Consider the following 15,039-nt stretch of genomic DNA (forward strand, 5'->3'; position numbering starts at 1 on the left):
CCATAGCAACAGAAAGTTAACCGGAACACTCACCACCACGGCAAGAAGAAACCGTTCGCTGGCCACCCTACACTGGCGTCACGGGGAAGGCACAGTCACACCATCCTGGGTCTGCCTCAGGCTGGGTCCCTCAGGTCAGCCCACACTCTAGGCCAGGCGATGAAGCCTGTGTAGCCTTCAGAGCTCACTCTAGAGAGAAAAAAATGGGACAATCAGTGACAGGCAGGGACCAGCTATGCACCAGTAGTACACCCAGAATAACAGATTCGGGTTCCCCAAGTGAGTCAGATTTATAGTTGACATCAGGACCATTGTCAGAGACTCTAGTCTGTGAAATCATCACTCCCAACGGAGGGAGACCCGAATCAGAGGCATTATTCTCAAATCCAGTCTCAGCAGGGAATACAGTAGAAGTCCAGGGAACGTTAGTATCCTACAAGATGACAACCCTAAAGCCCGCCACACCTGACAAAGCCCCTGCAGCCCAAATGCCCTAGAAAAGCACTCGTGACCCACAAACATCAACGCAAAAAGGCGCCAGTATACAGAAAACCCCAATAAAGTGAGGTCCACAGCTCACGGCTTTACACCCCAGCATGCTAGAAGCTTGGAGTTAGGTTGGGAATGTTGGCGTGCCAATGGGATCGAAGGCCCAGGCACTCATGGCAGATTGGAAAGAGGGCCAGCCTTGTTATCTCAACATGGGGAGTGGAGAAATGGCTGCTCTTCCAGACCCCACAATTTACAGGCGTCTGAAATTCCAGTTACTAAGAATCTGATGCCCTCACTAACAAACCCGAACAAAGCCTTTAAAAAGCCGAAAAAGCAAGATTTAGCCCGGTGGTGGTGCACGCCTTTAATCCCAGCACTCGGGAGGCAGAAGCAGGAGGATGAGTTCAAGACCAGCCTGGTCTTCAAGAGTGAGCCGCAGGAAAGCCTCCAAAGCCAGAGAAACCCTGTCTCAAACCTCCCTGCCCCCCAAAAAGGAAATAAGACTTGGAAATCTAAGGAACAAATTGGGTAAGGGACAAGCATGTTAATGCCCATGAAGACTTGAGGCTCCCGGCACTCAGTACTAACCTTTCTCCAGCAGCAAGCGGCCGGTGGGTGTCCTCAAACCCCTGCGAGGAGGTAAGACACAAAAAGGGAATCGCTAAGCTCTCCAGGCCATGCAAGCTCAGAAACCCCCACGATACTGCACAGCCTGGCGGTCAGCGCGCTGCGGTGATGGCGTCATCGAGACACTCGGAATCACCAGAGGTCATCATTACCGCCGTCCCCCGACACCAGCCCCCTCCACACGCGCCCCCACCTACCATGGCGCCGCCGGGGCTCTGCTGGCGACGACGAGCGGCCTGGGAAGAGGAAAAGAGAGTAGGGAGTGAGCATGGGTGCGCGAGATCCCGGCCGGCCGCCCTCCCCGGCCCCGGGCTGGGTCAGTTCCAAGAGGTGGCGTCACGGGGACATCAGAAACTCTAGTCTGCAAATGTGGGTCATCCTGCCCAGCCCCACACCGCAGATCCCTCCCGCCCGCCCGCACAGGGCCCCGGGGTACCTGCTGCACGAGGCCGGCGCGGGGCTCGGTGCCCCGCACCCCACCACAGAGGCGACTCCATGGCCAGAGAGCGCGGCAGACGGAAAGCAAGACATTGCAGCCAGAGCGCGCACAAAGAGACCCGCCGCCGCTCGCCTGCGCATTTTATAGCCGCGCCCGGCCGGGGTCCTGACGGGCACAGCCGTCTTCCGCGGTGCCTGACCCCGCTCGCGCAAGCACACGCGGAGGGAACCTAGTGGGATCGCGTCGCTCGCCCTCCTGGGTAGAGAGTCACGGCATGCCTCGTGAATCATGCGGGTAAATTGCCAAAGCAAGGAAAGGAGAAAAAAAATTGCAAACAGGCGGCTTAGACGGCCAAGGCGGGATAAGGACCCTGGAGGAGAGCTGGCTGGGTGCGTGCGCTCTCTGGCCTCCTGGAGGTGGATGTTGGTGGTTCTGTTGTTGGATCCAGTCCCACCCTAGGGGACTCTCACCTCCAGCAGCCACAAAAATAAAAATAAAAAAATCTGAACTTGCAGCTCAGCGTCTGCTCTACATTCTTTTTATTAAAAAAAGTTTATTGAATATTAAAATTTTACCCCGTCCCCAACCGTGTATTCCTGGCTCCATCGTGGCTTCCAACCATGCATAGAATTGCAGCCTGGACCCACCGCCACTCCCAGACACATTTGTCACCTTTTAAAACGATTTAAAAATGAGTATTGTGACCGTGCACGCCTTCCATCCCAGCACTCTGAGGCAGAGGGATCTCTGTGAGTTCCAGGCCAACCTGGTCTACAGAGCAAGCTCCAGGACAGCCAGGGCTGTTACTCAGAGAAACCTGTCTCCAAAAACACAAAGAAAAACAATTGATTTTAGTTATGTATATATGTGTGTGTGCACACCACGCAAGTGTCTGCCAGCTTTGGATCCTTTGGAATTGGAGCCCACAGGTGGTCGTGAGCTGTCTGGTACGGTGCTGGGCACTGGGTCCTCTGGAAGAGCAGTGCTCCTAACCACTGATCCATTTTTTCAGCCAACCCCTTGTAATTTTTTTGAGACAGCAATTCTGACTCTCCTGCCTCTGTTTCCTAAATGCTGGGACCACACGTGGGAGCCACTTTGAGCTGTCCTGGCTTTATTTTTAAAAGTACATTTTAGCTGGGAGGAGCAAGTATACAGTTTTAATCCAGCACCCGGGGAGGCAGAGGCAGCAAATCTCCGAGTTCCAGGCCAGCCTGGTCTACAATGGGGTTCCAAAACAGCCGGGGCTACACAGAGAAACCGTGTCTCAAAAAACTAAAAATAAATAATGTTAGAGGTCTGGGCTGTGCTCTTTATGGAGCTCAGGGCCGGTTTGGGCTACTGAGTAAGACCCTAACTCAGAAACAATATTATAAATAAAATTTGGGAGCCAGGTGTGGTGGCGCACGCCTTTAATCCCAACACTCGGAAGGTAGAGGCAGGCGGATCTCTGTGAGTTCGAGACTAGCCTGGTCTACAGAGCGATTTCCAGGACAGCCTCCAAAGCCACAGAGAAACCCTGTTTCAAAAAACCAAATAATAATAATAATAATAATAATAATAAACTAATTAAAAAATAAAATTTGGGATCACTGTGAGTTCGAGACCAGCCTGGTCTACCGAGCGAGTTCCAGGACAGCCTCCAAAGCCACAGGGAAACCCTGTCTCGAAAAACCAAAAAAAATAAAATAAAATTTGGAAGGCCACTGTCCATACAAGAAATGTTTTTTTTTTTGACGTCCTTTTTTTCAATTTTTGCATCTGCTCTCCCTCCCTTGAAGGTTGTAGCCTCCCATGAAAACTCTCTTGTGAGGTGGATGTAGTGGCACAGGCCTTTGATCCCAGCATTTGGGACACAGAGGCAGGCAGATCTCTGTGAATTTGAGGCCAGTCGGGGCTACACAGAGATCTTGTCTTTTTTTTTTTTAAAGAAGCTTTTAAAGTCTAAGAATCCTATAGTAACTACATATTTGATAGATTTCTCAGTTCCTAGAAGCCCGAGTACCACCTGGGAGCCCTGTGTGAAGAGGCTACTTTCAACCGCTCAGGCCAGAAATGACTCCTGATGGTCTGGTCCGGCTCAGCAATAAACCGCTTCCGTAATGAGCAATTCATGAGCATAATTGCCCTGGCCTCAAGAATGATAAGCTACAGAGAAACCCTGTCTCGAAAAACCAAAAAAAAAAAAAAATGATAAGCTATCGCTGACGATTTCCTTACCCCAGAATGACCTTTCATTGGCTGTGTATGAACATGCTGGGATTACAGGTGGTTGACACCTGGCCCAACTAAGCGACTTATTCTTGGCAGGGTCCGGGATTGTTTTAGGGGCTCATGCACGCTAAGTGGGCATTCTGTTGCTGTGCTACGCTCCCCAGCACTCGGAGGATGTCATTACACAGGTAAGATGGAGATTCGTGGAACAAAAGGCTTGGCAGGGCAGCATTTATTTTCCACATTTTCTGCCTGCTCATTCAGGCCTTGGACATGCTGGGTAAGTGGTCCGTTATTTCGCCTGGCTCACTGCCTGGAGAGGAATGGGGGCAGAGGGAGTGAATATGATGATCGTTTGAGCCTATTAAGCCCAGCATTATGTGAGGCAGAAGCAGGAGTTCAAGGCCAGCCTGGTTTGAAATAGTTCTGCCACAGCCAGGGCTACTTAAAAAGACCACTTCTCTCTCTCTCTCTCTCTCTCTCTCTCTCTCTCTCTCTCTCTCTCTCTCTCTCTCACACACACACACACACACACACACACACACACACACCTCCCCCCAGAAAAGAAAACGATAGCCAGACTTGGTGTAGGGAGGCAAAAGTGCACTGTCTCAGCCCGGGGGTTTAGGAATGAGGACTGAAAAGAAGAGTTCAAGGCCAGGCTGAGCTGCCGGGAGTCTAAGTATAACTGGGGCAACTTTGTGACCTTGTAAAGGAGCCGGGTGTGCAGAAGGAAGATGGATCTCAGAGTCTGAGGCAGGCCAGGCAGGAACACATAGCAGAGACAAAGCCTCAAAAAACACAGGAAAAGTTAAAAAAAAAGAGGGCGCTAAAGCTCAGTGACAGAGCCCTAGTCTCTGCTCATGATGGTCTAGAGCTACGGTTCTCAACCTTCCTGATGCTGCGACCCTTTAATACAGATACTTATGTTATAGTGAGCTCCCCTGTAACAAAATTACTTTGTTTCTACTCCATACTGTTATGAATTGTAATGTTAATATCTGTGTTTTCCGATGGTCTTAGATAATGACCCCTGCGAAGGGTCCTATGGCCCCCAAAAGGGATGGTAGCCCACAGGTTGAGAAAGGCTGCTCTAGATTCAGCCCCAGGGACAGTGGGGGAAAGAGTTCAGACACCTCAGAGCCCGGGATGCCCTTTACCCATGATCCCCCAAATATTTCCAGCACCACTCTTACTTTCCCCCAAAATGAGCCCTACCCATCAGAGTAAGAACCTGCCTAATACAATAGAAAACCTACACTTAAATCCTAATGAAACTCCCTAAATACCCATTCTGCTTACCACAGAACCAGGGAACCCACGAGAACCCAGAACTCACCATCCCTCCCAACATACACACTGACAAAACATACTTGTAACAGTTTATTTTTAATATATAGGTTATAAAAATGTTATTTTTTCCAACTTTGTAGTGTTGCAAGGAAAACAGCCTCCACGGGGTGGCAGTGTTGATCTGTCTGGTGGCAGGAAATTGCCATCATTACAGACCGCAGATTAAATGCAAGGAACTTATGGGTCACAACACTGTCACCAGGTCAAGCATGTGTTACAGTTTTAGTACAGGAGACGGAAGTCAGCAGCACAAAGAAGTGTTTGAAAGCCAGATTGTCTCAGAGACAACTGCAGTGACAGAGAAGGGGAATCAACACCAGCTGCTCGACTCTGGGACCAGACCCTGAGGCAGCAGCACCATGTCCCCGGGACAATGGAACACAACCCTAAAAAAACCTTTAAATTCCACACATCTTTAGTGCAAGAACACGATCCCCTTGCTCTGCCAAGAATAAAATACTGACACAGACAAGCTGGCAGGGATAACATGAATATAAGAACATAAACATACAAAGTCTAACAGTCAACTTAATTACCTTACAAAAGGCTGGAACTTTAGCATGAACCCAGGGGTGAAGGGCTAACCCTGACACTAACCAGTGCAAAGGCGGTCCTCAGAGAACACCGGGAGAGCAAGCAGGGGCCCCTCTCTCCCTAGTCCACCTCCTCGATGGTGGGCCCCGACCCTGAGCCTCCCTTGGGCGCCTGGGCCCCGAAGCCCCCAGCCCCGGCAGCGCCCGCGCCCTGGTACAGCCCGCTGATGATGGGGCCACACAGCCTCTCCAGCTCCTCCCGCTTGTGCACGAACTCGTCCTTCTCGGCCAGCGTGTTGGCGTCCAGCCAGGAGATGACCTCCTGACACTTGTCCAGCACCTTCTTCCGGTCGGCCTCGCCGATCTTGCCCTGGAGGCCCGCGTCCTCCACGGCGCTCTTCACGTTGAAGGCGTAGGACTCGAGCGCGTTCTTGGCCGCCACCCTGTCGCGCTGCACCTCGTCCTCGGCCTTGTACCTCTCGGCCTCCTGCACCATGCGCTCGATCTCCTCCTTGCTCAGCCGGCCCTTGTCGTTGGTGATGGTGATCTTGTTGGCCTTGCCCGTGCTCTTGTCGGTGGCCGTGACGTTGAGGATGCCGTTGGCGTCGATGTCGAAGGTCACCTCGATCTGGGGCACGCCCCTGGGCGCCGGCGGGATGCCGCTGAGCTCGAAGCGGCCCAGCAGGTTGTTGTCGCGCGTCATGGCCCGCTCGCCCTCGTACACCTGGATCAGCACGCCCGGCTGGTTGTCCGCGTAGGTGGTGAAGGTCTGCGTCTGCTTGGTGGGGATGGTGGAGTTGCGCTTGATGAGCGCCGTCATCACGCCGCCCGCCGTCTCCAGGCCCAGCGACAGCGGCGCCACGTCCAGCAGCAGCAGGTCCTGCACGTTCTCAGACTTGTCCCCCATCAGGATGGCCGCCTGCACGGCCGCCCCGTAGGCCACCGCCTCGTCCGGGTTGATGCTCTTGTTCAGGTCGCGCCCGTTGAAGAAGTCCTGCAGCAGCTTCTGCACCTTGGGGATGCGCGTCGAGCCGCCCACCAGCACCAGGTCGTGGATCTGCGCCTTGTCCAGCTTGGCGTCGCGCAGCGCCTTCTCCACGGGCTCCAGCGTGCCGCGGAACAGGTCGGCGCACAGCTCCTCGAAGCGCGCGCGCGTGATGGACGTGTAGAAGTCGATGCCCTCGAACAGCGAGTCGATCTCCAGGCTGGCCTGCGTGCTGGACGACAGGGTCCTCTTGGCGCGCTCGCAGGCCGTGCGCAGCCGCCGCACGGCGCGCTTGTTCTGGCTGATGTCCTTCTTGTGCTTCCTCTTGAACTCCTCCACGAAGTGGCTCACCAGCCGGTTGTCGAAGTCCTCGCCGCCCAGGTGCGTGTCCCCCGCCGTGGCCTTCACCTCGAAGATGCCGTCGTCGATCGTCAGGATGGACACGTCGAACGTGCCGCCGCCCAGGTCGAAGATGAGCACGTTGCGCTCGCCCTTACCCGAGCGGTCCAGCCCGTAGGCGATGGCGGCCGCCGTGGGCTCGTTGATGATGCGCAGCACGTTCAGACCCGCGATCACGCCCGCGTCCTTGGTGGCCTGCCGCTGCGAGTCGTTGAAGTAGGCGGGCACCGTGATCACCGCGTTGGTCACCGGGTGGCCCAGGTACGCCTCGGCGACCTCCTTCATCTTCGTCAGCACCATGGACGAGATCTCCTCGGGGTAGAAGGCCCGCGGCTCGCCCTTGTAGCTCACCTGCACCTTGGGCTTGTCGCCGTCGCTCACCACCCGGAAGGGCCAGTGCTTCATGTCCGACTGCACCACCGCGTCGCCGAACTTGCGGCCGATCAGCCGCTTCGCGTCGAACACGGTGTTCTGCGGGTTCAGCGCCACCTGGTTCTTGGCGGCGTCGCCGATGAGCCGCTCGGTGTCGGTGAAGGCCACGTAGCTGGGGGTCGTGCGGTTGCCCTGGTCGTTGGCGATGATCTCCACCTTGCCGTGCTGGAACACGCCCACGCACGAGTAGGTGGTGCCCAGGTCGATGCCGATCGCCGTGCTCTTGGCCATGGCGCCGTGGCCGCTGCTGCTCGCTCTGGGCGGTCGGGGTCGGACGCTCGGCTGCTGCGGGTCGGCTGCGCTCTGCGGCGGGGAGGCTCCGGGGAACGAGGCTGGTTCTGGCCGAGAGTCGGGAAGGCGCGGCTCGGCCGCTCTTCGCTCTGGGCTCCGGGGGGAACGCGAGATGCCCGTGGGAACCGCAGGCTGCGTCTGGTGCCCTGCTCGCCGCCCCGCGCCTTTATGGGTCGCCCTCGGGCCCCGCCCGCTCTCGCCTGGGCCAATCAGCGAGCCGGAGGCGGCCGTGGGGACCCGAATCTTCCAGCAGTTTCGCTTCTGGAGGAGCCTCCCCGCCTCCTTTGAGTAATAGGTTCGGAGGGTGCCGGCCCTGCCTAGAACTCTCCAGACCCTTCTGGGATTCGCTGGATAGGACGGATCTCTGCGGTGCGGGAGGAGGGGGAGGGGGGACGGACGTGCTGTTGCCTCCGTTGCCATGGCGACGCTGGCCCGCGGCCTCTCTGGGTGAAGCTGAGAATGGTCAGCTCCTGGAGGTGCTGGGCGGTGAGAGGTGCTTGGGACTCATCCCAGGGAGGGGGCTTGGGGTTTGCTGACCTCTTCTTCGGGGTGGCGGGGTGGCGGACGCAGAAAGTCTCTCAAAAGAGGGGGGGGTTTGGCCTAAAAAGATTGTGTTTTGGTCCTGGCTGCGAGTGACAGCGTGCGAGCCTCCTAAGGAATGCTCGTCCGTCCGTGTTTTTCCCATTTTAGGTTTAAGAGTGGACAGGGAGAAGGCCGCACAGTATATTTCGTTCGCTCTGGTGCTTTTCCCACCACGGTTAGCGTACAAGTAGCAGGAGATCTCCCTGCGGAGTCCTCAAGGTTTACAGAAGAAAGTCAGGGTGTAGACGCTACGTTCTCATGTTAGGAGGATCTGTGACCCGAATCGGGAAAGTGTCCCCTGAGAGGGAGGGCAGGGCGGAGTGGACCGAGCCAGCAGGCAGCCCCTCCCTGTGCCCCAGGCTGGAGCCTGGCATTAGTGAGTCAAAGAAATTTCCACCGCAGTTGGCGGGGAGTGGTGGCTCACACCAGCAATCTCAGCACTTGAGAGGCTGGGGCAGGACAGCTGCGCGTCCAACGCCAGCCTGGGTTACAGAGGGAAACCCTGTCTGAAGCATTGTAAAGAAAGTAGGGAAAGCCAGCCAGGCTTTTCCTTCGCGTAGCTCATTGCCGGGCTCCTGTCTTTCTGCTCGCTTCCTGGCTCTGATGGCGATGGGCAGCGTGGTCAGGGTAAAGTTGGAGTTTCTTTGGTTGTAGTCTGTGCCCACGGCCCCTCAACAGTCCCCTCTTACAGCATCACACCTCACAGAGCATTTAAAAGCCCTGTGGCAGGGGAGTTGGGATCCGCCTACTAATTTACCTGAGCCTCCTCATCTTATCCGCTGGTTTGATTATGAATACATTATTTGTCAGTGATCATCCTCCCTGCTCGCTGCCCCTCTTCCTCCTCCTGTTAGATACCCAAAATCACAATAGGCTGCTGGCTATGGTGGCCCATGCTGAGGAGGGGCAGGCAGGCAGGAGGATGCAGAGTGTGAGGCTAGCCTGGGCTACCTTAGAGCCTGACTCTCAAAAAACAAAATAATGATGAGGGTGCATTAGAGCCTTAGTTCTGAGGTAACAGTCCATGGCAGGGAGACTACATGCAGAAATCTTTTTTTTTTTTTTTTTTTTTTTTGGTTAGGGTCTCATATAGCCCAAGTCATCCTGGGATTTACTATGTGGTTGTCAAGGTTGGTCATAAGTCCTCAATCCTCCAACCTTACTCCCAAGTACTGGAAAACTACAGGCAATAGGCTCCTGAGTGTAAATGGGTGGAGGTAGTTTCTGGGGGGACCCTTTTTTTGAACACAGCTCCATTCGTGTATATATGTGTGTGTGTGTGTGTGTGTGTGTCATGTGTGTGCCTGTGTCTGTATGTGTGTTTTGGTGCCTGTGTGTATATGTGTGTGTGCGCGAGTCCATGCATGTGTGCATGTGTGTAAGTCCATATCAAAATATCTCTTCCAGGAATCCCAGGCCATCTGACAGAGCTGTAGTTGGCAAACCTTGGTCAATGTTTTGAAGATGCATAGATCCCCTGTTTGTGTTGCTGGCAGGCTGCAGCTTATTCCATAGTCAGAACTAATGAATTCAGTTCTAATGAATCACTACCCGGATCAGGTCAAACTGGTTAAGCTTCAAGGATTTTTCCATTACTCTGAGCATCTCTGGCTGGGGATGCCTCCAGGATTCCCCACTGAGCTCCCTCGAGGCCTGCTCACAGTCATCTGTGGCCCCTGATAGTCCTGGGTTTACTCCTTCTGTCCTGGGAATCAGCAAAACTTAGAATACATCTTTAAAAGAAAAATGGAGACAGGCTCTCATTCAGTAGGGAAGGGTTGTCTGGGACTCCTTGCTGGGAAGGCTGGCCTTGAACGATGCATGAACCTCTTCTCACCCCAAAATGCTAGGATCACCTCACCGGGAACCTCCACCATAGCCCACCCATGTCCTTTTCTGCACAAGGAGATATTTGAAATTGTGTCTGTCCTTTTGGCCTGGGTATTTTGGGGGCAGAAGGGCGGTGATAGGTTTAATTGCTGGGAGGGCTGAGGGTCTGAAGGAACCTGAGTTACTGGTAGAATACATGCTTACAGTCCATGATAACCTGGGTTTAATTTCCAGTGCCCCCACCACCACCACACACAGACAACAAGAGGAGTTTGGTTCTTTCTGGAATTATGTTTTTATTGAGTTCCATATTTGGAAGCAACAGAGTTCAGGGTTCCGAAGCTGGAAGGCTGGGAAGGACTTTTAAGGGGTGGGGAGAGCCAGGGGCAGGAGAGGACACCAAGAACACTTGAGGGGAGACAGGCTTCCTCAGCCTGAGGCTCCAGCATCTCTCTCTCTCTCTCTCTCTCTCTCTCTCTCTCTCTCTCTCTCTCTCTCTCTCTCCCTCTCTCTTAATTACAATTTCTCAAAACAGCCCTGTTTTCTCCTCAGTCCTCGTTTTTTCAAAAGATGATACAATTGTAAGCATATCCAGAGGAAGTGAGGGGACAAGTGATGTGGACCCCGGAGGCAGCCTTCTTGTTCTGTTTCTCCTGTTTTACTTCTGAGACGGTCTCACCACATAGTCCAAGCCGGCTGACTCGTGTTGGCTCTTCCGCCTCAGAATCTCAGAGGCAGGTGTAACAGGCATAAGCACCTTGCCCTGCTGAGGCAGGCATTCTTGTTTTTGTTTTTGTTTTTGTTTTTGTTTTTGTTTTTTGAGACAGGGTTTCTCTGTAGCTTTGCAGGCTGTCCTGGAATTCACTTTGTAGACCAGGATGGCCTCAAACTCACAGAGATCCGGAGGCAGACATTCTTAAGCAGATTGCAAAGGCTTTGGTAGCAGGAGAGCCCTGGAGATCCCAGCAAGTGGAAAAACACTGGGGAGGGGAAGACCTAAGTTTGTGTCTGGAATCTACCTCTTGGCCAAGGGTGTTTTTTGCTTTGTTTTTTCCTTTTTAACTATGAAGTGCTTGAGCCAGGTGGTGGTGGCGTGTGCCTTTAATCCCAGCACTGTCTAGGCAGAGCCAGGTGGATCTCTGTGAGTTCGAGGCCAGCCTGGTCTTCAAGAGCTAGTTCCAGGACAGCCAGGGCTACACAGAGAAACCGCGTCTGGGAAAACAAAACACAATGGAGTACTTGTATGGTACTAAATGATCCAGGTCTCTATGTGAGCCTCTGTAAAGTAGAGTTAATAGTGTCCACTTCAGGCAGGCATGAGGGTCGGCTCCTGTAGTTCCGTAGTGGGAGACGCTAAGGACGCTGTGAGTGCTATGGTGGGAGCTTCCTCAGCCCCTGGAGTCCATAAACCCAAAGAGTCTGCAGTGTTCTGGTGGAATTCCACCAAGCCCCCTCCCTTGTCTCCTGCCAAACCCTGCTGCCTGTCAGAAAGCCTGCCAAATGATGGCCCCTCTCTCAGAGATGCTCAAGACCACACCCACAGTTCGTCCAGTCTCCCCTTCCTGTCTCCTCTCTAGGGAGCTGGAAGGCCACCCGGAAGCTCTGTGCTCATTAAACATGGGCTTTTTCTAATTGGGTTAGATTTGGTCTGATTTGGATTGCTGCATCTGTGGAGAGGCTGATCCGGGTGCAGAAACTTTTCAGTGAGATCATAACCAACCTGAGACAAATGAATTAACTCTGCCTCAGAAGACCAAATACAAGCCTGGGGTTGGTGGCACACAGGCCTTTAATCCCAGCACTGGGGAGGTAGAGGCAGGCGAATCTTTGTGAGTTCAAGGCCAGCCTGGTATACCAAGGGAGTAAGAGGACAACATCCAAAGCTACACACAGAAATCCTGTCTGGAAAAACAAAAGAAAAACAAAAAAGCAGGGTAAAGTCAGGTGTGGTGGTTTCTGTCTGTAACTCCAGAACAGCGATAGAGGGATTTGTTACATTGCTACAGAGGGATTGTCTGGAGGGATTGTCACATTGTTACCTGGTCTATGTAACAAGCAACCTGGTTTATGTAACAAGTTTCAGGCTAGCCCAGGCTCTAGAAGGCTGAACCCCTATCTCTCCCTGTTGTGTTTGTCTAGCATGAGAAAGTTGGCTCTAATTTTCTACCACAAAACAAAAGACTGGAGTCGCTTTATTATGATGCAACGTCAGGGAGGTTTTAGTGTCTATTTTGAATACTGTGGATGTGTGCGGGTTGCAGGTGCCTAGAGGACAGGAAAGGGCATGGAATCCCATGGAACTGGATTCACAGACAGTTGTGGGTGTCTAAACTTGGGTCTGGGGAACCAAAGGGAAGTCCTCTAGAAGGGGAGTACCAGATCTTACCATGGAGCCAACAACTCTCCAGACCCTAGTTGGAGTTCATTAAAAGACTTCTTCTTCTTCTTCTTTTTTTTTTTTTTTTAACAAATCCACATTTTTGTTTTTTTTTTTTTTTTTTGTTTCGTTTTGTTTTGGTTTTTACGAGACAGGGTTTCTCTGTACTGTTTTGGAGGCTGTCGGTCCAGCCTGGCCTCGAACTCACAGAGATCCGCCTGCCTCTGCCTACAAATCCACTTTTATTTATTCCCTTTTCATTAGTTTAAACTCCGGAAGGGTACAGTATCACATGGATTCTGTGTCCAATGGCCTTCGCAGGAAGGTTGCTTCGGAATTTGGCACGAGCCACGCCACTGTTCCCATGAGCCCGGGTTCCTTTTCCCCAGACCACTCTGGTTTTGTCTGGTTTGTCTCCGGGTGTCACTGTGTTGTTTTTTGCTTTACACACGTAAGCACATCTCTTGCCCAGGTAGAATTCAGTTTCGTCTCGGGCATAAACACCTTCAATTTTAAGAAGAGCCGTGTGCTCTCTCTGGTTCTGGAGGCCTCGCTTATATCCAGCAAAAGTGGCCTTGCACCAAAGTCTTCCAGACATATTTGCCCTTTAGAAGTCCTATTCCCAGCAGGCCTCCACAGGCGCCATGATGGTGGGAAAAGCCACTAAAGACTTTTTAATGGGCTGGAGAGATGGCTCAGAGGTTAAGAGCACTGTTTGCTCTTCCAGAGGTCCTGAGTTCAATTCCCAGCAACCACATGGTGGCTCAGAACCATCTGTAATGAGACCTGGTGCCCTCTCCTGGCATGCAGACATACATGGAGGCAGGATATTGTATTCATAATAAATAAATAAATAAATATTTTTTAAAAAAAGCCTTTTTAAAAACAAAAACAAAACAAAAAACTGGACAGGTTTTGAGAGAGTTCAGACATAGAGGCACTCTGGAGTATAAAGGGTGACACCTGGCCGGGCGTTGGTGGCGCAGGCCTTTAATCCCAGCACTCCGGAGGCAGAGGAAGGCGGATCTCTGTGAGTTCGAGACCAGCCTGGTCTACAGAGCTAGTTCCAGGACAGCCTCCAAAACAATACAGAGAAACCCTGTCTCGAAAAACCAAAAAAAAAAAAAAAAAAAAAAAAAAAGGGTGACACCTGGAAGCATGGGTGTGGGCTCTACAAAGAAGAGTGGCAGGGGCAGACTGCCCTGGGCCCCAACCTGCACAACCAAGACAGACGCATTCCACCCACATGGTACAAGAGACTGTTTATGATGCTGGGTGACCGAGCCACCGCCTGCCTGGTACCCACATAGCTTCCCGCCTCTCTCTCTCTCTCTCTCTCTCTCTCTCTCTCTCTCTCTCTCTCTCTCTTTCTCTGTGGTTTTTCGAGACAGGGTTTCTCTGTATTGTTTTGGAGGCTGTCCTAGAACTCACTCTGTAAACCAGGCTGGCCTCGAACTCACAGAGATCTGTCTCCACTGCCTCTCCAGTGCTGGGATTAAAGGCGTGTGCCACCAATGCCAGGCTCTCTCTCTCTCTCTCTCTCTCTCTCTCTCTCTTTTTAAAAGAACCCCATGAAAGATTAGAGCGAGGGGGAAGGCAGTGGGAAAGGCCAGAGCAAGTCATCTCCCTACCCGTGCCTCTCTGACACAACCCTTTTTCCTGAAACTGCCTCTCCACACACCAACGGTGCAGACGCATGGAAGGGCAGCAGTGTGACAGGTGGAACTCTATGAGTGAGCTCTACAGGCTTTAGGTTTAGTGACAACCCCTGCTCCCACAATCTAACCCCGCCCTGCAGGAACTTCCCTCCTGCCCCACCCCCTCATGGCCCTGCCCCTAGGCTTCTGACTTCTTGTCTGTCAGAAATGGGAAGGGAGTGACAGCCTTGTGACCATGGCACAGCTGGCACCGGGCTCACAGACCTGCTGGATGTTAAAAGTGGAGTATGACCGAAGTTGCTGCTCCAGAGGGCAGGGGGAGGCGAGGCGAGGCGAGGGCAGGGGATAGTCTGCTTTGTTAAGAAGTGTCCCTGAGAATAACGAGGGCAGTTCCTTCCAGGCCAAAGGATCCCTCCCAGCCCAGCAGTCTGCACTGGGAGCAAAGGTGCCAGAAGCTTGACATACTGGGATAGACAGGAGAGGCATGGTAATGCCTCCCCCCAGCCCATGCTTTTTTTTTTCTCCCCCTAGACAAGGTTTCTCTATCAAGAGTCCTGGCTGTGCTGGCACTCACTTTGTAGACCAGGCTGGCCTTGAACTCACAGAGATCCACCTGCCTGTGTGCCTGCCTCCCAAGGGCTGGGGTTAAAGGCCTGCGCCACCACTTCCTGGCCCTTGCTGCTTTTTAGAATTCTTTAATTTAAGGTTGATTTTGTGTGTATGAGGACTTCCTTTGCCTGTGTGTCTGTGCGCCCCGTGAGTGCCTGGCACCTGCCAAAGGGTTGTGAGCCACCATTTGGGAGCTGGGAATTGCACCTGGGTCCTCT

General features: G+C 52.9%; 2 protein-coding genes and 2 non-coding genes across 4 annotated transcripts; all 4 read right to left on the reverse strand.

The window, feature by feature from the left end:
- Window positions 1-281: 281 nt before the first annotated feature.
- Window positions 282-347, reverse strand: LOC121134412. The gene has a single exon (XR_005871485.1). It is a non-coding gene; the product is annotated as a small nucleolar RNA SNORD52 (small nucleolar RNA).
- An 862-nt stretch (window positions 348-1,209) lies between these two features.
- On the reverse strand, window positions 1,210-1,272 carry LOC121134413. The gene has a single exon (XR_005871486.1). It is a non-coding gene; the product is annotated as a small nucleolar RNA SNORD48 (small nucleolar RNA).
- Window positions 1,273-5,142: 3,870 nt separating this feature from the next.
- On the reverse strand, window positions 5,143-8,111 carry LOC121134227 (heat shock 70 kDa protein 1A). Its single transcript, XM_040732087.1, has one exon. It carries the CDS (start codon window positions 7,703-7,705, stop codon window positions 5,780-5,782), a length of 1,926 nt encoding a protein of 641 aa, XP_040588021.1. The 5' UTR covers window positions 7,706-8,111; the 3' UTR covers window positions 5,143-5,779.
- Window positions 8,112-12,744: 4,633 nt separating this feature from the next.
- On the reverse strand, window positions 12,745-13,258 carry LOC110339469 (60S ribosomal protein L35a-like). Its single transcript, XM_040732090.1, has one exon. The coding sequence runs from the start codon at window positions 13,150-13,152 to the stop codon at window positions 12,820-12,822; it is 333 nt and encodes a 110-aa protein (XP_040588024.1). The 5' UTR covers window positions 13,153-13,258; the 3' UTR covers window positions 12,745-12,819.
- Window positions 13,259-15,039: the final 1,781 nt, after the last annotated feature.

The sequence above is a fragment of the Mesocricetus auratus genome, unplaced genomic scaffold (genome assembly GCF_017639785.1).
Source record: "Mesocricetus auratus isolate SY011 unplaced genomic scaffold, BCM_Maur_2.0 Super-Scaffold_100027, whole genome shotgun sequence".
NCBI classification, from domain to species: Eukaryota; Metazoa; Chordata; class Mammalia; order Rodentia; family Cricetidae; genus Mesocricetus; species Mesocricetus auratus.

Bases quoted from the DNA above. Each gene is read 5' to 3' on its own strand.
- LOC110339469 (XM_040732090.1), bottom strand. From the start codon at position 13,152: ATGTCTGGAAGACTTTGGTGCAAGGCCACTTTTGCTGGATATAAGCGA.
- LOC121134227 (XM_040732087.1), bottom strand. From the start codon at position 7,705: ATGGCCAAGAGCACGGCGATCGGCATCGACCTGGGCACCACCTACTCG.